Source organism: Colletotrichum gloeosporioides, assembly GCF_011800055.1.
Source record: "Colletotrichum gloeosporioides strain Lc1 chromosome Unknown consensus_16, whole genome shotgun sequence".
NCBI lineage: Eukaryota > Fungi > Ascomycota > Sordariomycetes > Glomerellales > Glomerellaceae > Colletotrichum > Colletotrichum gloeosporioides.
Window position 1 is genome coordinate 570,366 of NW_025544661.1, and position 25,226 is coordinate 595,591.

Here is a 25,226-nt window from a genome sequence, read left to right on the forward strand (position 1 = left end):
TAGTTCGCGGAGTGATGAACACCAGTTATAAAGGCCTAGAAGATGGGCGATTCTCTTCATGTCAATTTCTTTACAGACGTACATACACAATTTAGAGGCTTCGTTCCCTAGTTCTACGAGACCCTTTTCAGAGATTTCCCCCTGTAATTACCGATTCCCTATGCCCACACGACTACCACAGTCTCTTCCACCGGATCCTGACATCACGGTCGGGAGGCACAGCCGCATTCAGGAAGTACTTCTCATTATCCTTTGCGGGTCGGTCAGACTTCCTTCCATCCATGTAAGTCCATTCCAAGATTTCCATGTCGAACCGCGTAACTAGGGTCGCGACCGTGAGCAGAATCTCCTGCTTAGCAAAGTGACGTCCTGGACACATCGAGACCCCTCCACCTTCTCAAATTTCAGTACTATCCCGTATGTCTCAAGGGTAGGGCTTACATACCAAACGGAAAGAAGTCACTTGGCTTTCCTGCCATGACAAATATCTTCTCTGCCTTCACCTTGCCTATGGTTTCATCAACTTTCGGGACGTACCTGACGTGACGCTCGGCCCAGAACTCCGATGCAGGATGGCCATTTCTAGCCCACACATCGTCATCCTGGTGTCCGAGGTTCGTTGGTGCCTGGATTAGAGACCCTTTCTTCAAGCGGTAGCCGTCCAAGATTGTGTCTTCCATGATCTCGCGGGTGATTCCGATGGATACATGTAACCGCATGCACTCGATGTAGATTGATTGCAACAATGGCGACGAAACCAGCTTCTGGCTGTCAAATCCCCGCTTCCCGGTTTCGGGATCAATCAACAGCGCCTCAGAGGCCTCGACACGGACTGCGGCAAAGAGACTCGGATCTTTGAGAAGTTCCATGATGAACCACGTTGTTACGGGCACCGTGTTCGAATTGACCCTACGATGCATCAGTTCAAAAGTCATACAGCATATGCTAGAAGCAAACGTACGCAAAGATCGACATCGCAAGAAACCCTGCACGTGTTCGCATCGTCATGTTCTGGTCATAAGTCCACTTCTGAAGATCGCGCGAGTAGCCGCAGCCGAAAGTCGGTTCCCAGTACGTATCTGTGCCCAGTCCATTCCAATCAAACTTGTCAAACTCTTGATTCAGGAACTTCTCCGTCATCGCGAGGAGTTTGTCTCGCTCTCGAGTCGGCTTGGGATTGATCCATTGCGGGAGGCCGTTAAGCACCTGGTGGGAAACGCCGTCGAACTTCCAAAATTGGTCGATGAATCCCGGGTTGATCTTCAAGAGTTTAGTACCGGCGAGTGACTTGACCGCGCTTTCCGCCATGTCTTTTCTTAGGTACTCAAACACCCGAACTTTTGACCACTCTCCCAACGGCTGTTTCTCCAAAGCCTCGCCCAGGAAGTCGATATACTTGCTAGCTAGCTGTGACGTGTTATCAATGATGGAAAGGTTCTTGGTGGTAATTTGATGTAAAGTGTGCCAGTAGCGCTGGTCCTCGGGCACATTCTCAAATCCCGCCTCTGGAATCTTCAGTCGGCCCGTTTTGTCATTGGCAAACCTGGCGACGTCTTGTTCAGGTGACCCCTGGAGCTTTTTCAAGACCATAATTACAAATTTGTCAGAGCTCATGGCGGTCGACTTTCGGAACATTGCTTGGACTTGCTGGCCTCCCTTGATGAGATACACGCGTACCGGTCCAAGACGAAGTTTGACGATATTCTTGGATCTTAAAGCTTGGCTGCGTCTCGTTAGACATCTCCTCAATCGTGAATCGAGTGACGATATTACCTTGCGCGTTGCATAAACGCCCTGGAGTTCGTCATGTACTGGAATGTGTTGCTCACGAAGGGGATAGTCTCCGCCATCGACGGCGGGTCATCTTTGCTATCGGAACGTACAGTCAAGAAGATCAACGGTAGGAGAATGATCAAACCGGCGAGAAACAAGTGGTTCATCGCCAAATTTGGCAGGACTCCGGACGACATCGTGATCGGGCCCTACGTGGTTCTTTCTGATCAATTTGTCCATGATTCGTGCGGGGTCAACAGATTTACGGCCAAGTCTCAAATACGGATACGATAATTAGCGAAAGTCTGGGTTACACAGCGTATCACATGATGTGTAGACCGTGGTTAGCGAAAACCTAAGACCGTAGCTGTTGTTAATTTATTAGCCGCTACAAATCGTCGGGTAGCGGCAAAATAGACCAGCTTGCCAATGTGCCACCACACTCTCAGCAGTGAGGCGCAATCAGTGACGCTTTCGCCGGCTTAGCTGAAGATATCGCAAGCGTCCCTCCGCAAACAAATCCTTAAGATCCGATGCACAAAATTGTCAAAAATGTATCATTTCTCCCCGAGGTGGGCTCGAACCACCAACCTCCAGATGACCATCCTGGTTGTCGTGAACAACCCATTCCGATCGTAACAGTCTGACGCGCTAGCCAATTGTGCCATCGGGGATTAGGTAATGTGTTATCTGACGATGGAGACAACTGTCGGCTGCCATATGGACCCGATTGAATGGAGTGGAGCGAATCTGATGGGGCGTCTGTCACAAACGTCTACCAGTCTGTTGGGCGGTATAGAACACACGAGTCAACGAAGGCATAAAGGCGATGCGTCATATTCGAGGTAGTCTTGCGTTGTGGAAGCATCTGATTAGGTTCAGGCAGAAAGAATGTGCAAGTCATTTCATTGTAGTGTTAAGTCAGCTTTGGTTAGTTGACTGAATCATCATAGACGTCTGATCTCCCCGAATGCATGCTTCAGAGATAGCGCTACTCAAAGGCCTACCAAGTCTCAAAGAATTTGATAACAGACTGTGTTGGTTGATATTTGCATATACGGCCTAGGTTGGAAACCAGCGAATACTTCTACTCAAAGCGTGATGCAGCCAACACAGCGCAAGAGCCATTCGGCACGGCTGACGCTAATATTTGAATCACGATAGGAGAAAATTGGAGATGACAAGTCAAGATGCATGGACAAATAACATGCTGGGTTGAAGTTTAAACCTGGACATACCAGTCGGCGTCTACTAGTTCTCCATCACCTTGATCCTTCCCAGTACCAAAAAGCGTCATCCTTCATGGCGCCGGGTCGCATCCAATCAGGTTTGGTCGTGAATTATCTGCCGAGCAGTTCCGGCGCGAAAGCGCAGTCTGACTTGCATAAGCGTGTTTTTTGCTTGAATCATTGGACCAGTGAAAAGTCGGGCGGAACCCGTCCCACAATGAATCCTCCAAATTGCAAAACGTCTTCCAATGCGGATGTCTTCTTTCTGATGTTTGCATTGAGTCGCATCGCAAGTCTGGTTCGACGAAAGCAGTTCCGGCAGAGATCAATCGCGAGAAAAGCAATGTATCACTACGAGCCACTGCCATCGCCGCAGTTCATCCGGCTTGTGAACATCATCCGCGACGACTACAGCGAGCACGGGTTCTCTGTCCGTTTGACGACTCACTCCCTCCACGACCTGCCGCCATTCTGGGCGCTCTCTTACACATGGGGCTCTCCGGATTTTCAAAGCGACGATCCCCAGGATGCGAACGCGGAGGGAAAGCGTTTCAGCATCAAGTGCGATGGGGATGATATGGAAATCGGCGAAAGCCTCTACGACTTCCTGCGACACATGAACGAAGACATGTTCGCTGCATCAGATCCCTCCGGGCCCCAAAGGTATCCAAAGCCTTCCACAAACTCTCGGCGCTTGGTCTTCCCGGAGAGGCATTTCAACTTCTGGGTCGACGCCATTTGCATCGATCAGCAGAACGACGACGAGAGGTCGGATCAGGTGCAGCTTATGGGAAAGATCTATCAATCCGCAAGTCGCGTCGTTGCGTGGCTTGGAAACACGGAACCTAACGATAATGTCAACTGGGTCATCAACAGCTTTGCGCCAATGATGCTGCATGTGTCACGATCCTCGTCAAGACCTAAAGTCATCCAGCTCTGTCAGGATACTGGTCACGAGTTGAATCATCCCAAAGCGGATGAGCTGATAGGGGCAGGGGTGTGTGCGCGCTGGCGTCGTTCGTATTCGGACTTCTTTTCATTCTTTGTCAAGAAGAGATGGCTCACCAGGGGATGGGTTGTCCAAGAGGCGGCAATACCAGAGCCGCACACTGTGGTCTTGTTGTGCGGCAGGAGTCAGTTCTCGTGGACAACCATCAACAACTTTGCCTCGTTTATTCTCAATGTGGGCTGGGACGACACACTCGAGGCAAGCCTGAATGAATCTCTACCAGAATGGAAAGAGAGGAAAGGGACCATCGATCGTCTCTGGAACCCCGTTTCAACGTCCCTACCAGACTTCCAAGAAGAGACCATCAACGATAGTATGGTTGACTGGCAAAACAGGCGCTGGGGCGCGGTCACTGATGAGGAGGTACGGCATGCGGAGGTCTTGCACAATTTTCACCGATTACGATTCTATGAGTTTCAAAACCCCTTGGATCACATCTACGGCACCCTGGGCTTGATGCCCCTGATTCTTGGACCAAAGTACCCTCTAGGAGTGACCCCAAGTTACGATATTGCCGTGGAGCAAGCTTTCACCGACGTCGCGACGTGGCTGATCCCGCATCTGCCCAACTTGGATATTCTAGGTCTGGCAGGCCTTGCCTTAGGAAGAAGCGGTGCCTTGCCCTCATGGGTGCCCGACTTCTCTTTTCATGGCCCAGCGTGCCACACGTCCTTGCAGAGGGCGCGCCAAATAAGGATGAAGTACGCTCGCTGGTACGGACCGCTCGACGCCACACGCACGACGAGCCTATTCGAATCCCCGAAGCCATTTGCTCGTATCGAGGGATTCAGACTGAAACTCGAAGGCAGTCGCATCGATAAGATCAAGAAGATACACAGGCTACATCACGATGACCAGGGAGTCCTTTGGAACGTCTCCTGGATTTTGGACTTTTGCAATCGAAATGACGCCTACATCACTGGAAGTGGCTCACTAGCCGAGGCCGTTGTGCATACACTTAGCGCAGACATTAGGCCAAGAGTCATATTGAAAAAGGACTACAAGGAGCGAAGTGAGGATTGGGTTAGGGACTGCATAACATATAATTGGCTGCTGAGTCAAGATGGTAAGAAACCGGTTCTCCCCGGGGGGGTTAAGGATGGAAGGAGGAGGAGACCCTTCATGACCGTAGAAGACGCTCTCAAGAGAGGATCTCAGGATGGCTTTCGCTCAAGCCTGATTGACAATCACATTACCAAAGTCATTGATTTTGTCACTCCTGGACGGCAGGTCATAATGACTGAAGGAGGCTTCCTTGGACTCGGACCTGCCGAGGCGCAGATTGGCGATGAAATTTGGCTGATGCGAGGTGGGAGGATGCCGTTGATCTTGAGAGATTCATGTAGGACGGGTGTAGTTGGTAGGGAATACTTGTTGGCAGGGGAAGCATATATCCATGGGGTTATGCATGGAGAGATGATGAGCGACAAGCTAAGACAGAGTTTCCAAGAGGTTACTATTGTGTAGATTACGGTCCAAGAATCTGTAATTACCGGCGGGAGTGTCATTCTACATCCTGCCTCATCCCAAGTATATTCAAGAGCATTGTTGCTTGAAGTTGATTTTATCGAAGAGGCGGATATCACTCAAAGTAGTCCGCGTCTACATTTGGGCAAAACATGCAACCCACATTACCCAAAACAGGCGGCTTGAGGTCCGCCCCAGGCCATACGATAAACTGCTTCGGTGTCAAGCGGCGGTTCTTTTCGCAGAGAGACGTTCTGCCATAGAACAGGTCAGTCAAAAGTGCGATTGATGGCAAGCTTTGATTACTCACCGGTAAAACCAACACTCGGCACCTTGTCTCATCCGGATTGACTTAGTCTCCGTTTGCCACTCGGACGCCATAATGACGAACTCGTCTGGGGGATAGCAATGAGTGATGCATTTCCCTCTGTATTTGGGTTCTTTGCAGAATGAGACGTAATGGCATTTTCCTCCTTCGCGTTTCTCGATGGATTCGTTTCCTTGAAGCTTTCCAAGCGCCGTGTCCGTTTCGGTAAGCTGCCGGGAGTCGGACGAATAAACCGGGGCGAAGATAGTATAATCTCTCACGGGTTTGGCGTTGACCCCAAAGATGAGGGTGATTATCATCAAAAGTCGTATGAGCGTCGACATCATTGTCAGTGGCGCGCAATTGTCGTGACGCGAGAGGCATCACTTTCAGGGTCTGCGTAGGAAAATGCCCTCTGAGCGCGGGAGTCTTTATACTCCGTGACTACATGTGTCGAAACCAGTGATGCAAGGGCTTTAGCTGAGATCAAAGAATGAGGAATGTAATGTTCTACTGCATGCTGGCCGTTACTCAAACGGGACTTGACCAATGTTTCAATGAATCATCCTGTCAACTGGCAAGCCTTGTTTGTACTCAAACTCACACGGCTAGTCTCAGCAGAACGACTGACGCAGGCTTTGATAGTTTTTGGTATAGTTATTTGGACTAGATAGGCCGTACTCCTGCTGTTTGGGTCGAAGTCAAAAGGCATAGTCACGATTGAAATTGAGACGCGTAGTGAGGTCGGAGTCAGGAGTAACGTCATAAATGGACCAACGCTCCTTCAAGTAACAATTTTTCACTTGGTTGGAACCAAAACAAAGCAGTAGCTTTGGCTCATCTTGTACGTTTGCGGCACGGTATCTTAGGCACACAGTGTACCTATAGACATGACTGAGTTGCATCTGCTTGGCAGGAGTTGCAAGATGAAGAGCCACAGTTGAGAATAACACCGAAATGAGTTGGTTGGGCAAGTTGCAACAGCGAGCCTTGAATATCACTTTGGGGGCCAATTTTGCAGGTCGCAATAGAGATTGAGGCAGCCTACCCCAGGTTTTCAGCGGTTCAAGCCGAGAGTCGCTTCGAAGACGGGGCCACAAATGGAGCTGCCAATCTTTTGACATCGGCTTGGACTCGAACTGGCTGCAGTCTTGACTGGCTATCGGGGACCAAATGAATCAAGCTGACTGTCATTTGCATCAGTGGCAGTTGACTGTTGTTTTTGCCGCAAGTCAATCATCTAATCGACGGATCTCATCCCGTCGGCAAAATGTCACCTCTGCCAAGCCGGAGTCATGGCAAGTCATCAGCGCCGGGATGGAATGGGCCCCGCCGCACCCGCGACGATGTCCTGCGACGCGCCCACGAGACGATCAGGAGACGAAATGACACCAAATGCGCGTGGCGGGGTCTCGAATTCTCAATTGCTGGCTCGCGCGGCAAAAACACCAGCAAACGTCGATGAATTCACCCTCTTTGCGGCGACCTGCTCATCTCCAATTTCCCTCTCTGCGGGGACCTTTTGCCAATTGCCATTGTTTTCCGGCTCGTCGAGTAAGATGGCTGCAAATCCGTGCTTGTTTGTACGAACCTCGAAATGAGGCGCTCTGTCACGCTCAATGGGCGATGCCCCTTTTGTGCAAGTGTGCGGCGCGGCGGTAAGATGACAGCCATGGTTGGGCGTCCTTTACGAGGCGCCACGCCGCAACGCCGCGTGCAAAGGAACCGGAAGGACGCAGCGCCATGGCTCGATTGAGTCGATTCATTGAAAGAAGGATGGACAAGAATGGGCGAGGAGGATCGAGGAGGATGGCTTGAAAATTGGCTGAAGGCTGGAAGACCAGTCACCGCGCGTGGGAGCCCGAGTATCGGGAATCGCGCCCCTGCCGGACGCCCAATAGCCCGGCCGTACGCCTGTCTCAACGGTCCGGTTCGGGCAAACTCCCTTACATAGGGCCATTATGAAGTTTTGGAGGGGGGCACCAGTTCGTGGGCACAAAGGCACAGGACTCAGGGGCAGAGCCGAGAGAGGAATCGGCTCAGACTGTGCCGCATAGTGCTTAATTCTCTCGCTTAGATTGACGCTACGCCACGCGACCTTGCCAATCCAAGACATGCGATCCGTGTCATAATTGCTGTCTTGAGTCTTACGTCCGCTGTCGTTGAACCGCACATGGGCCCTTGAAGCCGTCCAACAGGATCGCTAAACGTGAAATACGAACTCCTCGCGCGATGCTTTTCTCTGGGCTCAACGGAGCCGAGAGAGTCGGCCCCCGGGCGAGAGACTCCACTACTCCTGCGGCCCAGCAACTTGGCTGCCTGTTGCCAATTTGGCAATTTCCCATGGTTTGAGCTCGACTCGAGGTGGACGCGCGAAAAAAGTGCACATAATGCTCGCGATGCCCCCCTAACTCAGACCTCGGTCTTTCAGGATCTTTTTCGTTCCCTCACCGATCCCAGTCACTCTTTTGTATCGTATTCCGGATCAGAAAACTCCACTGAAAACATGCGCTTCTCTGCTGCTCTCGCCCTCGCGGCCCCCTTGGCTGTCTCCGCCATCGAGTTCACCAGCCCGTCGCTCAACTCCACCGTCACCAAGGGCTCCAAGTACGAGCTGAGCTGGGACACCGTCGACACGGACCCTTCCGTCTTCAGCGTCTACCTCGTCAACTTCGTCAACTGGCCCCCTTCCTACACTCTGTTGGCCCAGAACATCGAGACCGCTGCCGGCGCCGCCTCCGTTGACGTTCCCTGCTCAGCCATCAACTCTGGTGGCTACCAGTTGTGAGAACTCCCATTTTCCTTCTGTCTCGAGGCGTCGTTTCGAGGGTTGCTTTTCTTCAGCCCAGCCCCTGAAAGGGCTGATCCCCCCCTCAGCCTGTTCTAAACAGGGGTACTCGACGAGTCAGGTGTCCGTCATCTTAAATGAAAAGCGGAGCACACCACCACGCCTTGACAAGGGCCTTGCCTTCACGGTTGGCTGTTCCGTCATTGGGCGGAGCACCAGAGAAAGAGAGACTGTTAGCTAACATCCTGTGCCTTCGCGAATCACAGCAACGCCATCAACGGCACCAACGTCTACGTGATCTACGCGCAGACGCCCAAGTTCTCCATCTCCGGCGACGACTGCACCGACCCCACCCCGATCGGGGCCGAGCCATCCACCTGCGCGCCGCCGGCCACCGTCACTGTCACGGTGAGCAAGACCCTCTCCAGATCCAACTCCACCGCGACGGCGACGGGCGGCATTTCGGCGGCTCAGCAGGTCACTCCGACGCCCGCCGTCGTCACCCAAGTGACCACTGTTTACCAAGGCGTTTGTCCTGACACCATTGGCTGGTCTGCAGGCTACAATCACCCCGTAACTCTGACGAAGCCCCCTCGCGCCCCCAACTCGCCCGAGCCCACCGGCTCCTTCGGCGGCGCCGACGACAACGTGAAGACTGTCTACAGGACCACTTACCTGCCCCTCGAGCTGGCCCCGACCGCCTGCGGCTGCTAAGCGCGCAATCACAGCTCAATTCACCGCGAACGAAAAGGTTCATCGGAATCTTGACAACGACGACGACTTCATCACGTAAACTGTGGCGAAACGAAGCGGAGGACCGGAGTGAAAGATTTGGGGGAAGAAGAAGACATGCTTATTTCTTATGTCGCGTCCTTTCTTTTAAAGGCGGAACACTTCTTGGACGGTGATGGTTTGGTGTAACTTTGAGCGGGAAGAGTTGAGAACGAAGCATGGTGCGTGGCGGGAGTGTGGCCGATCTTGAGATCACTTCAATACCCCCTGAAGCACTTCCTACAAACCTGGTGTCCCTCAATCTTTTGTGCGCGCGACTTGTATTCTTCATAATGTCTGACGGCCTCACGACGAAAGGAAAAGAGACGAAAGCACTTAGCCCTAATTGAATTCTGGAGGGGTAGTATTGTAACCCTGCCCTTCGCAACAACAACAAACATACCCATGGTCAATTGAACCTGTCTCGGAGAGTTGCACAAAACAACCGCCTACGGAATAAACACCAAGGCGACCCCCGGTAACCCAACAATAGCCCACGCTGCCGCAGCTCCGCGACGCCAAGCCGTGCCGAGATGGTGGAGGCGGTAGCAAGTCAACTCCAGACGAGCCACTTGCGGCGCCGTCCGATGTTGGCCCAAACCAATCCAAATTCATGCGCACCGGGCTATTTCGCCAGCGTTGTTTATCCCCCCTCGGCTCCGCTGACGTGTGTTTTGCAGCCAACCTCTGTCGTTCTTAAACAATGGAACTTTTAGCGTGACTCTGCCGATCCAACCTGCTGGGTTTGGGGCGGATGAAGGGACCTTTTCAGGGCACTAAGGGTAGAAAGACTGCAAAGTCTAGATCTCGCAGGGCCCGAGCCCCGGGGCCGTCCCTGTAGTAGGAGGCTTCATGCGGCTCGCGATCTCCAATGTCACGCTCTCCGGGCCGGATTCACGTCCACGTCAGCCAGGGTGGTTGAGGGAGGAGGCAGCCGCAGAACATGTTCTCGCTGTCTCTTCTGACGACATCTGATTCTATATGCCGTTCCCCGAGTAATATGTGGGACTAACACGCCGGTTCCCTCTTTTTTCCCCGGACTGTTCATCACTTCATCTCGTCTGTCGGGCCCGTCAACTTACCTCTTCTCGTCTCTCATTCTTTTATTGGCGGTACTGAAGCTCGAGGCTTCGTCGCTTGATTTTGCAATAAGTTTTTTTTATTTCATCTTTCCTTCAAATTCATCTTTGACGTTTCACTTCTTTGCTGCTGGGCGGCCCTTCTTGAACTTACACTCACTTCTGGGATCTCATTCGTCCCGGCAATAATGCGTTTCTCACCTCTTGTTGCTGTTGCCCTCTTGGCACTTGGCGAAGGGGGGCTTTGCGATGATCGCCAAGAAAGCCAGTTGAAGATGTTCGGTGTAAGTTACTGCCATACCATGTGTCCCTCAAACACACCACCAAGACATGATCATCGACTATGTCTATCCTGTCTGCTTGAACATCCAGCTAATATATTATCCTCCCAATAGGGTAGCGTTGCCGGCCGTGCAGCTGCTCTTGTAAGACCAAGCGTCGACAAGCCCTCAGTCACCAAGAGGCAAATCAGTTTCTCGGGCGGTGGCATCAACATCGGCGGAGCAGGAGGTCTTCAACTCGGCGGCGGTGGCAAGGGAAAGGGCAATGGCCAGGCTGGAGCGGCGGCCAACCAGACGGCCAACGGCGGCGGAAACGGCGGTCTTTCCGTCGGCGGGATCCAGCTCGGTGGCAAGAAGAATGCGGGAAGCACCGGAAACAGCGCTCTCGATGCGTTCCTGAACGCGGCCAATGGAAAGAAGAATGGCACCGCCAACGCCGGAGGTGCGGCCGGAGGTGCGGCTGGAGGAGCAGCCGGCGGCGAGGGAAAGGGCAAAGGAAAGGGCAAGGGAGAAGGTGGACCAGGTGCTAACCCAGGCGAAGCGGCAAAGGCTGAACAAGGCCTCGGTTCGAATCCTGGCGAGGCTGCTAAGCAACAGGAGGCTGCGAAGGAGGCACAGAGGAAGGGCAAGGGTAACGGCGCTGGGACTGGGGCCGCTCCGCCGGCTGGCGAGGGACAACCTCAGCCCGGACAGGCCGGTGAAGGACAAGCTCCACCCGCACAGGGAGGTGAGGCAGCGAAGCCTGCTGGCGAAGGTGGTCAGCCGAAGGCTGTTCAAGAGTCGGAGCAGTTTAAGGATAATGCCGGCATCACCGTTGGAGCTGACGGCCAGGTCCAAAATGGTAGGAATTCCTCTACTGTTCTCGTGTATCTTGCGACTAACATCATCAACTTAGTTGGCGGTAATCTTGGCATCACCAAAGGTAGCGATGGCAGTACCTCTGTTGGCGGAAAGTCTGGTAAGATCTACCCTCGCCGTCAACCTTGAGGAGCGCCGACTGATTGATCTTAGGTATCAACATCAGCCCTGGGGGTGCTCAACGACAAGGCAAGGGCAAGGGTAACGGACAGCAAGCTGCACCTGCCACGCCACCAGCTGAGAGACAGCCGGCTGCTCAGCCCGCCCCTGCCGAGCCCGCCGCCCAGCCAGCAGCTCCTGCCCCGGCCCCGGCACCGGAGGCGGCCCCACCTGCGGCTCCGGCTACTCCCCCGGCACCGGAGGCTTAAAACCCCTACACTCGTTTATGGGAGGCTTGTTAATGTAGGAATAATTCAACGAGTGCTCTCGATAGGTTCCAATCAAGTCAAAGACTTTGTTTTCTGTGCTTCGTGACGTCAACAGTTTGGACCATTGCTATCAACAACGCCGATCAAAATTGACTCACCCCGACCACTCCAACGACTTTCGGTCCTCGTTTGAGAATGCAGACTGCTAGGCTCGGTTACTTTGGTCTCTCTCCACCGCTTCATTTGATCGTACGAAGACGTTGTTGCCTCGCCATGTTCCATCTCGTCTCTGAATGAGACCCCAGGTGATCTTTGTGTCCGGAGATTCGCATCAAGTCGTGTCCAATCGAGACCGGTTTTATGTCTAAGGAAGTTTTGCCACGCGCTAATGGTTTTGTTTGGTCCCCATTGTCTACTATTCCGGAGACGGTATAGAACACTTCGCGAAAGGCCATATTCTGAAGCCATGAAGCAGACCACTTCCAAGTAGCATGTGATCAATGCGAAGTCCATGCTACCTCTTGCGAATTCAGATCATGTGGTCAGAACTCTTTGATCATAAAACCTCAAGCCTAATAACAAACTTAGGGTGTACAGCAGCATTCAGCAGGAACCGAGTTTGGTGATGTGCACGGCTGGAGATGCGCCTGAATGTTGAAGATGGAACGGCCGGCAGAGGAAAACCGGGAGGAACAGAATATCGTCAAGGCTCTTTCTGGAGCTTTACACGAGTTTAAACTCAACCCGTTTCGTCGCTGATCTCTTCGACGAAAGATGGTGAGAAGCTATGAAGCCTGCAGCCTCCAATCGCCTCCTCCTGTAACCCATCGACCGCGGCGTGCTGCTAGTACATAGACGAGCGCGGCCATAGCAAATCGATAGTCATCCCGATTGATCAATGGCTTTTTGAGCCAGCAAGAAAATGATCAAGACGGCACTTGGAGAAATTCTGGCGATTTGCGGTGGCGTCAAGTGGAAGGCGATGGGATAGCCTGGAGACGGACATATCAACTGTCTGTGGGAGTATGAATCTCGTATCCCTTAGCCTTAGAAGGCAAAAACATTGCTTGCGTTTGTTGCAATCCAAACCACAGGCCTTACAATGTCACTGGGTTTGGCGAGGATCGGACACACAGCTGTTTGTCCACGTCACCGTTTCACATACCTCGGGCTGTTCAGTCGGCCGTCCTCCAACAACCCTGAACTCTAGTTGAGCCAGTGTCTCAACCAGGTAACTTCGTCCGCCAATCATGTATCCAGTCTTCTTCTGTTGGGCATATCTAGCCTCTTTCTGTCCCCTGGCCTCCATTTCTTCATCAGATTCACGAGTGCGCACGTAGTCAACGGCCACTCCTCCGTCATCGGGTGTCTTCGATGCGTATTCATGTGTCGTTGGACATTGATGAGACCGGTCGGTGCGCATTTTGGTCGTAGTGATTCGTCGGATTTCGATCCTGAGGCTTTTCTCTCCGTTGTCCAACATTTCGACTCTCTGACCGCTCATTGCTGATCACCGCTGTGTCTCCCAACTCCCCATTCTCAACGCGTTGAGGCCTAGCCACGGGAGGTCCCGTTGGTAACTGCATATGCAAAAGCTCCATAGATAGTCTCTCGAAGAACGGTCAAATTCCGCTGGCGCAAGTCCGAACGCATAGCGCCGACAGAGATCGACGTTTCCGAAGAGTGTTCTTGGTCCCTGAATCCGAGGGCGTGGATGCCCGAGTTGCTAGAGCCTCGCGCTTGGCCAAATCGCGGATAGAGCGCCAACGGCCCCTGAGTGCTTGGTAAGAGGGCATCCGCACACATATGTAGGAGAACCAAGATGTCTCAACGGATGATACTGACTCCAGCCATGTCTCAAATACTTCCAAAAGGGAGCAAAAGCAGGATTCCGGCCCGCTTATCGAGCTAGGTGCGATTCAATAGATTTCCGAAAACTGCAAAACGCGCCTTCAACCATCGGAGAGCTGGGCACTGAAAAGTCGATGTCGACAAGGGGAATTACTCGTGAACAGCACCCTGATACCTAACGTGAAGCGCAAGAACCAAGTGAAGCCTGTGATGTGATCCTACAAGGACGAGGTGTTGTTGAGTCTCAGCCAATGAGAAGAGTTGCGGACCTGCGGAGTGGACCCCTCCGCAGTCCCACTGGTGGGTACAGCGTATCTGCCGGACCACGTCGTCACTCCATCGCATTCTCTTTCGGTGTGGTTCTCAGTTCTCGCTTTCCTATCTTGTCTCTTCTCTCTTGCAGCATCGAGTGACGACCGGCATGGTTTCACTTCCATGTCCGGTATCATCTCCATTGGCCCCAATTGCGATGGTATGGAGTCCTCCGCGTGTTACGGGTATGTCCATGGGCTTCCAGCATGTGCTGGTTCAGAGATTCTACACGTGAATATCTTGACTCGCGGAAGGCTTTTTGTTATGCGGTAATTACATGATTGCAACTCCAGGTTTTAAGGCAACGCGGAAGATCAATATCCAAACGAGATACACTCATCATCTCCAAACCGGACTAATGCACCGTTGCGATGTCATATATGAACTAGTATTATGAGCCAACAGCCTAGCTGGCGTGATCTTAAGTCACTCTGCCACGACGGTGACAGCAGACCCGTTGAGCTAACTTCCATGAGTATCCAATCATCTAATTTACATTACACAGTTTACATCGTGTTACAACGCGTTGGGGTATTCTTTTCCTCCGTGTCCTCTCCTGTCGTCTCATCCAGAAACTTGGAAGGTCGTCTTGACATGGATACCGTTGGGACTGACCTCGCGGTTGAGCTCCTCGTCCGAACGCTTCGCCGAGACAGCAACATCGTTCTGCGTCTTCATGATGCGCTCCTCGCTGTCGTTGTCAATTTCAGTCCACCCCAGACCCCGGCGGCCGTCTTTCGTAAGGCGGTCCAGGCGGTGGGTGCTCTCCTTCGCGCCAATCGTGACGATGTGGTTGGCGGACTCCTGGCCGCCCGTCTTTGAGCGGTTCTTGGAGGTGCGGGAACGCACCGCTGAGGCGTTTTTGGCGATCCAGGGACCCAAGACCGGGGCGTTGACAGCTAGGATGCCGACGAACTGCCAGGGTGGGAAAACGGGTTAGTTCGACGCGCATACAGAGTTTGCCGGGGTGCGGGAAAGGGGGGCTGGGGGAGATTGCGTGAGGTGCGTGGGCCACACTTACTGTTTCTCTGATTGACCAGATGGTGCCCAGGTTGATGGACTGTGCATCCTGCAGGCAAAGAATGCAGCGAAGCAGCGTGGCAATGATGATGAAGATACCCGTGCAGAGCCAGAGGGAGCAGATGATTTTGCTGGTCCGGTCAGTCAACTGGAATTGGTGAAGGCTTTTGCAGTGAAAGAAACCTACCGTGCCATTGGCATCTGAACAGACCACAATAGCGGTAGTGGAATGTACAAAATCATCATGTCCGTTCTAAAATGGACTGTCAGTTTCGGTCGGTCGTGAAACCACTTCTCTTGGTGGACCTACGTGACGTTCGTAATTGCAAGAGCAATGTAGTTGGGAATATTCAGTGCGCAGGCGTCTAGAACAAGAAACAAATCAGACATGTCAAACAGCGAGAAAGGGGTCAAAACGCACCACCTGGATAGGGATACACCTGCCAATTCGCATGGAACGGCTGGCATCTCGTCAAGATCACAATGATGGTGACGATGTAGAGAACAACGCAGGTGCAAGCGGTGATGTAAACCATTCTCTTTTGCGTCAAGTTTAGCCTGTATCAACCGTGTTAATTATGAACGCCACTGCCAAGTTGCAACCTCGAACGAGATCTTACGTGAGTCTGCGGTACAAGAAGAGCATGCATGCCTTCAAGCACCAGATGAGGGTAACGTATAGAATCCATCCTGCCAGCAGGCATTTGGAGCCAACGACTATTCTTTCGATTTGCTTGTCGGAGAGCGTCAAGGCGATCTCATCGGTCATTCCAGTGATGCTGCCGTATTGTCCTGGACAAAACGATTGTTAGAGTTCAGACTAGACATCAACTGTCAAGGGGAAGCGAGAGTCTCCTCACCGATCAACTCTAGCATCACCAGTTCTCCCTGAACCCAAAAGTCAGTTTCAACCTCTCTTCAAAGCCCGATGCGGCCAGGGACCCTCCGCATACCGTCCAGAAAAACACTGCAATCAGTGCAAAGTAGTCATCGCCCTCCCAATTGGTCCCGACAATAGTCGACCTGTAGACAATGCGAACGAGGAGCACGAGCAGGCCGATGGCATACTCGGTCCAAGCCTCGACCTGGAACGGTGTCGCCATGGTGGAATGGTGGTGGTGGGGTGAGGATAGGGTATGCAGTTGCGGTGGTTTCTCGTCCGCAAGTTTGCCCCCTCTTCGCTCTTATGTGGCCGGCCTCCCTTTTTCTTTCACTGCAAAGCTTGTCGGGGCCCAAGCATGAATTATACAAAATTCTCCTCAACCCCAAATCGAGTCACGGACCTGGCAGCCTTGTCCGCCCAGACTGCCGAAATCAGAAATGTTCTTCAACCAGGGGTGCAGATTGACTACGCGTGGTGCCATTTGACGCCTTGAGTTGCATTCCGACAACCCGCTTTGAAAGGGGGAGGCCAATGGCCATATGGTGCCTGAATCGCGAAGGAGCCATTCCGCGGTACTAGTGTCAGGTCTGCAATATAGATCAGCGAGTTTGTCCCAAACCCTGAGGCTGCAGAGACTGGGAAAGGCGTCCTGCTGCCCACTTGGGTGGTGGGGTTTTGTGTCTCTGGTGGAACATTAGTCGGCTGCGCACCGGTCCCCATCCCTGCGTGGTCCCTTTCCGGGTGCTGCCCAAGACATGACGCGCAGTCTGTGTGGTTTTATGCGTCTGTCATCTGGTGAGGGCTGAAGCATCTCCCAGTCTGTTGTTATGGCTTACCGGTGCGGAGCTGTCATCCCGCAAGCCACTTTTCTAGCCTACCGTCAGTGCCCGCGGAACCCAACTCCAGAGTCCGGTATGTCTTATCATCCACGCGTACGCTAAAGAATAGCGCCCAACGGCTTCTTGGAAAGCCGTTTGCTCGAGATAAGACACTCATTACGGTCACAAAAGGAGACGGAAACTAGCGGATGTTCCGAGTATTTCATCACAGGATTCAGCCACTGTTCGAGACTACTCCAAAGTAGGAAGTAAGGTCCCGATCCAACGGGCAAGGATATGTCCAACATTGGTAAGTCCCCTGCCCAAACGTGCGATGCTTGCCTCCATGTTTGTCGGTCCATGTTTGTCCATGGCCTTTGTCTAAGATCCCTGCAACTGCAGAGCTGCAGAGATGGCGGCACGCGCGTGGACTCTGCCATCCTGATCGACCGAGGAATATTGGCTAACTCTTGACGAGGGACCTGGTCTTGAGTTGTCGCCTTGGTCCTTGTACCTCCATGTAGCTTAAAAGCTTAGGCCCCCGAGCTCCTTTCTGACCCGGCAGGATTCATCATTCCCCGCCACCAATCCCATATCACGTATTACAAGATGCTCGTCTCCGCCATCGCAGAGCACCTCCAGTGCCCCCGAAAGATCCCCGCCAAGACACCTACGGACTGGCAGCCTCCCTTCCCAGCCTACAGCGCTGGCTTTCCCAAAGCCACAAAAGACCTCGTCTTTGCTGTCATCGGCGCCCAGTATGCTTCCGAAGACAAGGCAGATGGCGATGCGGTCGCACGTCTGACGCAGTTCACCACCTCCAAGGCCGTCGAGCCCGAGTCTCGCCCACAGTTCGCGGAGTGGGCTGCCGTGACCGATACCCACGGATACTACAACATTGCCCACCTGGCTTACTGGCCCAGCAAGGCGGCATACGAGAAGTGGTCTGTCGACTCCGGCTTCAAGACATGGTGGGACGAGCTTGATCCCCAAGCCGAACGCCACGGCTGGTTTCTCGAGATGTTCCTCCCCACGATGGACCGTTTCGAGACAGTCTTCTCCAACAACGAGATCCCCGAGGGAGCGGCACACATGAGAGAACGTGTGATCGGCCCTATCAAGGAGCACGTATACTGGGGCAGCATGCGCGACAGAATGGCAGCAGCTCAGAACGACGAGCTAATCGGCGAGAAGGTCGAGCGTGCCACGAACGGAACGACAAACGGCAACGGAGTCCCCAAGCCTCGAAGGGTTCAGGTTTCCGGCAAGAAGAACCTCGCCGTCATCCGATCTGGCCAGGATTGGTCTGGAACACTGCCCGAAGAGCGAGAACTGTACCTGTCAACGATGCACCCCGTACTCATCGAGGGCATGAACTTCCTTCGAGACCAAGGTGCTGAGGTTGGCTGCCACAGCTGCAGGTTCATGGACCTCGTCGACCCCGCGACGGGTAAGGCTGACAAGGACCGCACTTTCGGATTGGCCTTCTTCGACGACCTTGCATCCCTCGAGGGTTGGGCAAAGGAACACCCTACACATTTGAAGATCTTCGGAGGCTTCTTGCAATATGCCAAAAAGCTGGAGAACAACGTCTCGCTTCGTCTGTTCCACGAAGTATTGGTGTTGAAGCCAGAGCAGCAGCACTTCGAGTACGTCGGTTGCCACTCCGGTACTGGACTGCTTGCAATCGTATAATAGCCATTCAATACACAAAACTCTCACCGTCAAGCTTCACTGCCGTTTATTTCGTGAACGAAAGCTCAATCCACAGTAGATCGTGATCAGCAAAGACAGGGTCAGAGTGATTGGCCAGATCGCCATCGAGCTAGAAATCGGATCGCAAGGACAACCCCTGAAGGCATCAGAGACAACGCACGGGGAGTGACCCAAGCTCGGTCCGGTGACATGGGCCATGACTCAACCCAGCCCAAGTTATCTTGCGGGGCTTTTGACTCCGCAAAGTTGTGGGAAACTAGGGCCTCAAAGATACCAGCAGGGTTTCACAAGATACGAATATGCACATCATCCCAACCTGTCAGACAACACACATGAAGTCATCTTAGCAGTTGATTGAGACAGTGGCCTCCAATCCGAGATTTGCTGTTACTGTCAAAGTATCTTGGTCTAATGTGTTTGTGTAGCTGTTCTTCGATCGGATCGATGCTGATGCGCGACTAATCATGCTCGAGAACGTTTGGGTATTGAAGCCTTCGTGTGCGGAGTTGCTTGCCAACTGCGAAGTGTATTTGTTTCTTGCAAGCCATTATAGGTATAATGTATTGGTCTACCGCCATGCTAAAGACACTTTGTCAGTTAGCTCAACAAACAACTGACATATAACATTAGTCAAAACACCTGGAAGAACAACAGACTCGCCGGATGAACTTGGTATCGAAGCCTTGCAAAGATCGTGTTGACGATGGTCCAGAAATACTATACGATCAGTACTAAAGGACTAGTCAAAGTAGATAGATCGATACTGTAGATGAGGTCCTATGAAGGCTCCCAAATATGCCATCATCGTTTCGTCTCGTTGGAAAAGACATCCTCTGGAGCCAAGCACCTTCCTTAAAACGTCACCTGTTTGTTGACTGCATTTTCCCACATCCTCTGAGCTAGCCTCTCACCCGGGCCTTTCTCCGGCCATGCCACCAGCGCCAACACGTTTCTCGCGGCGTTCCATTCAGTAACCCCTGTCGCCCTACTCCATCGCCTCAGCCTTCTAGCCCACCATCCCGCTAGCATGGCATACAGCTCGTCATCATCGTCACACAGCGGGCTGCTGTCACGACGCGCTCTGGGGACAACGTCCTGGTGGTATGGCACGCTGCCCGGACCCCCAGGTTCCGGAGCCGGGAGGCCCGCCTTCTGAGCGCTCGCAATGGTGCAAGCGCCGACCACGCCTTTCCACAGCCACAGTGCCTGGCCAAGCCGAGCTCCTTCTGTAAGTCCGTCAAAGTTGACCCGTGACCCTGCCATGGCGGTTTCGGTTGCAGCGACGTCCTGCTGGATAGCGGGAATCATGTAGCATAAGGGACCGGCCCCAGTGCTGGGCCCGTACGTCCATGGTAGGCCGATGATGCAGTGTATGTAGGCACCTCCGGCAGCGACAGTACTACCCCAAGGGACTTTGGTGTGAAAGGGTGAGGGAGTTTGGGTAGTCCGTGTGTCCGTCTGGCTTTGAGGGGTAGGCACAACCGGAAAGGATTGCGAGGCATAGCAACCACCATGTGCGGTGGTTACCAAGCGAAGATAATCCAATAGATCACTTAGGTCAAAGTTTTCGCCGGATATATCATAGCTTGCCATGAGAAAATAAGTGACTAGCCACAGGGCTAGTCGGCCATCAGGCAATCTCTGTTCCGCCCCTATAGGACTCTTGGGCTGTTGTCGTCTAGTTACTTCTTGCGGAAAAGGAGGCTGAAGCAAATTCGAGGTCCCCGCAATCACGTCGCATGTGACAAGGGCCAGGTAGAGTTGAACAGTGTCATCTGTGGAAATATTCGCAATTACAGACGGCGAATCAGCCAGACTCAAATCGGTCAAGCTTTTCTGTTGGAGAGTTTGAAACCTGTCCTTGAGCATAGATAGACCAGTTAGGTGGGCTCGTGCTGCGTCGTAATCACCCATGCTCATCTGCATACCACCAAATGAGATTGAGTTGTCAGTGATATGTTACTGAAGGTCCTCAGAATACCTTGACCAGAGGACGAGCTTTGTAGCCTTACCTCTATGAGGGCGATTGTGCCCACAATGTTCAGGTAAGTCCTGAACTTGCTAGGGTCATTGTGGTCAGCCTCTGCAAGATACGAGTTGATGGAGCGAATCCAATTAATCTTGTGCATATAGTATGTCGAAGCAAATTCTCCGAGGTTACCGTTATTCCAGTAGTAATGGAGGCCGGCTAGTAACAAAATGCCATGGAAAGAATCTGGATTATTAGCCACTTTGCCGATACTGAATAAAAGTATTTGTTAGCCGAAAAGTCGAAGAAATCGAGGGAAAAGGAAGCATATAGCTTACGTCTTTTTGTGCTTAGGAACAGTGCCCTTTTTCGGGGAGTTGACGTCCAGGACTAAGCGGAAGGCGGATGTCAGACTTGATCAGACTTGCGAAGTATAGAGACCTAAGCAGCAGTACAGAAGGCAAGTAGACTCACAGTATCGGAACAGCTCATGGGACTTAGACGACATGTATAGCGGCATGCTATCAAATGGGTCCACGGTCCTGGGGTCTTTTGGAAGCTGCCAGACGGCATTCCGTCCACCCCTCCCCATAAAGTTGGGACGAGACCCGTTCAAAATGCTACCATCGCCGGTCTCGCTGATCCATCGCTCGAGAGGGGGGTATGCGCATGGAGTTCCAGTAACGAGACATTTTGTGCTGTCAGAAAGGTCAGAGAAGATTCGCTCGTTTTTGCTCGCTATGACAAAGATCCTCCACGTGGCTACCCTTGCAAGCGGCTTAAAGGCCTAGCAACACTGGGCAAGGTCATCCGATTCTCATGCATTCCGCGTGTATCTGATCTAAAGGGGCAAGGGTCGTAATAGCTGTCTTGGCAAGATCGTCTGATTCCCAGGTACGGCACGTCTACGCGGCCCAAATGGGTAAGATCATAGTAGCTACATGGATTCGGTATGGTAGAATGCGAGAAAGTCAGAGAAGTACCCATGAAACTTACCATGTCGGTCGCTTCTCATCGCATCGGACATGTCTCTTTTTGCAGGCACCGCACCCAGTCCGACTGCGTATGTGGTGCTGCCTTCGTCGTGGCGACGTCTTTGGCGCTTGCATACTGAGGTCGCATAAGCACGTCGCGTAATGCTTGCGACGAGCGTTTAGAAGAGTACACTAGTATCAACGTGCTTGTTTAGCACTCTGAGAACGTAAATGAAGTTGCGGAACGGGTTCAAAGCTGTCAGGTTCAGGGGTCAGTCAACCTCCCCGCTGTTCAACGCGTGACGATGCTTACCAATCCAAGTTTGAAGAGAGGAGTCTCGGCGCTGAAGTACCTACAAGACGTTCTCCCGAGTTTTTTGTGCTACCTCAGTGATTGATCACATGGTTATCCCACTTAACTCAAAGGAATATGACGGCCCAATGAGACATGTGGGATGTATTATCAATACTTGCATCCGTCCCACCATGCGCCATCAGCACTAAGCCCGAGAGAGCGTGTTTGACGCGGGTTGCATGATGCATTCTGTCCCAGAGCGGACTTAGTGGGTTTCTTTTTACCTATGAGGCCGCGATAGCCATTCAGTCATTTCTCCATGATACCTTGACGATAAGAATTGTATCGGTATTGAGAGAGGGCTTTCTGCAAGTGCTGTTGCCTGCTGTATTCTTCCTCTCGCGGAGCTTAGTAAACACCCAGGCTTACGACAATTACCTTGATGTGCATGAACAAGCTCGCTAACCATTTTCGGTATGCCGCGTTCTCCACGATACATTGCTCGGCGCAATTGCGCTTCTATAACCCCAGAAGAGGTTCATCTGCACGTCTCAAAATTGAGCTTGTTCAAAAACGGTTTGTTATACGCAGCATTTGCTACTTGGGAACTTTGGGCTCCGGCATTGAATCTTGGAATATGGTAACACAGTTGGATATTGCGACGAAATGTCTATAAAAGACGGGAGTGTTCCAGTCCGCAAGCTCTTATCACATCATACCCAGTATCTCGCTTGTGAGCCAAAGTATTTCCCGGTTCAAAACCCTATTGTCGTTCCAACCCATTTCTACAAGGTATCAAACTCAATAGATATCCGAAACACCTCTCAGGATGGCATTATTCGGCTTCGACACTACCGCGGAAGAAGTTGTCTCAACCTTCGCTTCCAATGTCAAGGGCCGCACCTTTCTCATCACGGGTGCTAGCGCCAACGGATTGGGTGCTTATATGGCCATTTCTCTTGCCAAAGCGTCGCCCACGGCAATTTTTCTTGCTGGTCGCTCCGAAGCCAAGGTGGCGCCTGTCATCAAGGAGATCGCCGCCACTGATCCGTCTATCCGTGCCACCTTCATTGCTGTGGAGCTCACCGACCAGAACAGCGTTCGAGCCGCAGCCGCCAATATCCTCGCAGACTCCAAGACCTCCAAGATTGACGTTTTGATCAACTGCGCCGGTATTATGTACGCCAAGGAGTTCACGACGGATGCCGAGGGGAACGAGTTGCAATTCAGTGCCAACCATATCGGACACTTTCTGCTCACGAACTTGCTGCTGCCCAAGATCCTTGCCGCTGGTGAGGGTGCCCGCATTATCAACGTCTCGAGCCACGGACATCAACTCTCCGACGTGTGGTGGAGCGACCCGACCTTCAACAAGGGTAAAGACTATCACGGATGGAGCGGCTACGGACAATCCAAGACCGCAAACATTTTGTTCAGTATCGAGTTGGCTCGCAGATTGAAAGGCCGCGGAGTTGTCTCGCTGTCTGGTGAGTGAAACCTACATAATACCAAGCTGCGAGAAAGCAAACACCGCCTAACATGAGACCAGTCCACCCCGGAAGCATCGGAGGCACTGGTCTCTTTAACCATGTTTCCATGACAGAGCTTGACAAGGGCGACGAGGTCTCTCGAAAGAACACCGGATTGCCTTTCGCGATTGACATGCCATTCAAGACCGCGACTCAAGGGTGCTCGTCTATATTGGCAGCCGCGCTGGATCCCGAGCTTGCGGCTCACAGCGGCTCATATATTCAGAACTGCCAGGTCGGAACGCCTCGTAAGTATGCACTTGATGGCGAGAATGCGAAGAAGCTGTGGGCCATGAGCGAGGATTTGGTAGAACAGATTTTTGACCTGTGATTGTTGAGGGGCGAGTCCAGGCGACAGAGGGCATAAGCCTAGTTTTCCTATGGAAATTATTATTCTTATGCTATTCTGGGCTAGGTAGCCACAGTTGCAGTGGAATGTTTCTTTTCGTCTCGAGTGTAGCGCAGAAGACCGAGTAATGAATGCATTGGCGTATTGCTCAGTTTGTGGGGTTGGGGGTTCGGGGTTTGTAACTCAACTTGAATTTTCCATTCCCAAACCTGATGCATACTCAATGCTCAAAAATCCAATGCTCAAAAGATCCAATCATTATGGACTGTCAAATGACTGGTGAATAAGATAAAACTTTGATGTAAACTTTTACACAACCCGGATGAATGCCCCACTCTTTGAAGGAACTCGCCCACAACCCGGAATAGCCTCAGACAACAACTCCTTATATCACGCCTGATGTGTGTGCAAGTGAGGAACTCTTCAAGATGAAAGAGACTAGGTAGTCAAGGTGTATTCAAAATGCCCTGTATCTCCTCTGATGTCTGAGAAAAAGAAGACTGATGACTGTATGGAAATGGGGCTGAGATTGTTCAGCTGGGTCCATCTGCCGCGATTGCATCCACCCAGCACCGCCAGGTCCACATCGTGAGCTCCATATTCCCAAAATTCCCTCAACTCGCCAAGTCAAATCAGACACAACGTCTCAACATCCCCGATGGCACAATTGGCTAGCGCGTCAGACTGTTAATCTGGAGGTTGGTGGTTCGAGCCCACCTCGGGGAGATTCAGTGGTTAAATCCCACTCTTGGGTTGATGATTTCTTTTGCTTTTTGGGCCCATTAACATCGGATGGAACATTTTGCAATTATGGCCCCTGTATCGAATGGCATTGACGGAATGTTCCGTGTCTCGAAACATGTCGCCGGTATGTGTAGACTATTAGCGGAGGTCTAGACCGACTCTGATGGGTGATGGCGCTCGCTAGTCCTCCGCGGTAATGATGGCGGGCCCGGACATGTTTTAGCCCCGCGATTCAATGAGCTTAAAGTTCAGCTCACAGTTAAACATCTAGTTAGTACCTCATTGGCTTTGAAATTTAATTGAGCTCGAGACTAGCTAAATGACCGATTAGAAAGTGACCGCCTAATGTTCCTATGGCTGCGCGCTACATTTCTTCTGTGCTTGATTACTCCCTGAAGACAATAGTAACGATATTGACAGCGACGACGACGGCGACGACTACGATGATGATAATAATGATAACAAAGACAACGGCGAAGATAAAAGAAGTGACGACGATGAGGGAAGTGAAGACGTCGACGACGATGGAAGCGAAGACGATGACGGTAGACTAGAACATAGCCACGGGAAAATAGGCAGCCTCCGAACAAGGTCTTACTGCCAAGAAAATAGTGCACCTAGCGTGTCGATAATACGGATGTGAGGTGAAAATAAGCTTATTGAATTAGCATCCGATTCGGAAAGGTTGCATTCCAAGCTGATGGTAATTCTTCGCTGCTGAGACTGCAACGTGGGGGCTGAGCATTGCAGAAATCCGAGGACCCTGGAACCCATTTCACAGTAAGCACATGGGGATTTATCTAGATAACTCGGGGACCAGCAATCATACATGTCTG

General features: G+C 52.2%; 8 protein-coding genes across 8 annotated transcripts; 5 read left to right on the top strand and 3 right to left on the bottom strand.

Moving 5' to 3' along the window:
- Window positions 1-172: 172 nt before the first annotated feature.
- GCG54_00012904 (uncharacterized protein) lies at window positions 173-1,970 on the bottom strand (the record flags this gene model as incomplete). Its single annotated transcript, XM_045412770.1, has 4 exons — window positions 173-393; window positions 446-909; window positions 962-1,723; window positions 1,774-1,970. The coding sequence occupies 4 exons, from the start codon at window positions 1,968-1,970 to the stop codon at window positions 173-175; spliced, it is 1,644 nt and encodes a 547-aa protein (XP_045268776.1).
- A 1,375-nt stretch (window positions 1,971-3,345) lies between these two features.
- On the top strand, window positions 3,346-5,478 carry GCG54_00012905 (Heterokaryon incompatibility protein 6; the record flags this gene model as incomplete). The annotated part of the gene is made up of 1 exon (XM_045412771.1): window positions 3,346-5,478. The coding sequence occupies one exon, from the start codon at window positions 3,346-3,348 to the stop codon at window positions 5,476-5,478; it is 2,133 nt and encodes a 710-aa protein (XP_045268777.1).
- Window positions 5,479-8,216: 2,738 nt separating this feature from the next.
- On the top strand, window positions 8,217-9,287 carry GCG54_00012906 (uncharacterized protein; the record flags this gene model as incomplete). The annotated part of the gene is made up of 2 exons (XM_045412772.1): window positions 8,217-8,569; window positions 8,840-9,287. Coding segments are annotated over 2 exons (801 nt in total), but the record flags the coding sequence as incomplete, so codon positions are not given.
- Window positions 9,288-10,611: 1,324 nt separating this feature from the next.
- On the top strand, window positions 10,612-11,930 carry GCG54_00012907 (uncharacterized protein; the record flags this gene model as incomplete). The annotated part of the gene is made up of 3 exons (XM_045412773.1): window positions 10,612-10,707; window positions 10,819-11,662; window positions 11,716-11,930. The coding sequence occupies 3 exons, from the start codon at window positions 10,612-10,614 to the stop codon at window positions 11,928-11,930; spliced, it is 1,155 nt and encodes a 384-aa protein (XP_045268779.1).
- A 2,727-nt stretch (window positions 11,931-14,657) lies between these two features.
- Window positions 14,658-16,216, bottom strand: GCG54_00012908 (uncharacterized protein; the record flags this gene model as incomplete). The annotated part of the gene is made up of 8 exons (XM_045412774.1): window positions 14,658-15,008; window positions 15,115-15,244; window positions 15,301-15,366; window positions 15,424-15,478; window positions 15,535-15,671; window positions 15,734-15,905; window positions 15,974-16,001; window positions 16,067-16,216. The coding sequence occupies 8 exons, from the start codon at window positions 16,214-16,216 to the stop codon at window positions 14,658-14,660; spliced, it is 1,089 nt and encodes a 362-aa protein (XP_045268780.1).
- Window positions 16,217-17,423: 1,207 nt separating this feature from the next.
- Window positions 17,424-18,509, top strand: GCG54_00012909 (uncharacterized protein; the record flags this gene model as incomplete). Its single annotated transcript, XM_045412775.1, has 1 exon — window positions 17,424-18,509. One exon carries the CDS (start codon window positions 17,424-17,426, stop codon window positions 18,507-18,509), a length of 1,086 nt encoding a protein of 361 aa, XP_045268781.1.
- An 873-nt stretch (window positions 18,510-19,382) lies between these two features.
- On the bottom strand, window positions 19,383-21,286 carry GCG54_00012910 (uncharacterized protein; the record flags this gene model as incomplete). Its single annotated transcript, XM_045412776.1, has 4 exons — window positions 19,383-20,450; window positions 20,543-20,771; window positions 20,838-20,889; window positions 20,974-21,286. Coding segments are annotated over 4 exons (1,662 nt in total), but the record flags the coding sequence as incomplete, so codon positions are not given.
- Window positions 21,287-22,597: 1,311 nt separating this feature from the next.
- On the top strand, window positions 22,598-23,628 carry GCG54_00012911 (Retinol dehydrogenase 11; the record flags this gene model as incomplete). The annotated part of the gene is made up of 2 exons (XM_045412777.1): window positions 22,598-23,255; window positions 23,318-23,628. 2 exons carry the CDS (start codon window positions 22,598-22,600, stop codon window positions 23,626-23,628), a joined length of 969 nt encoding a protein of 322 aa, XP_045268783.1.
- Window positions 23,629-25,226: the final 1,598 nt, after the last annotated feature.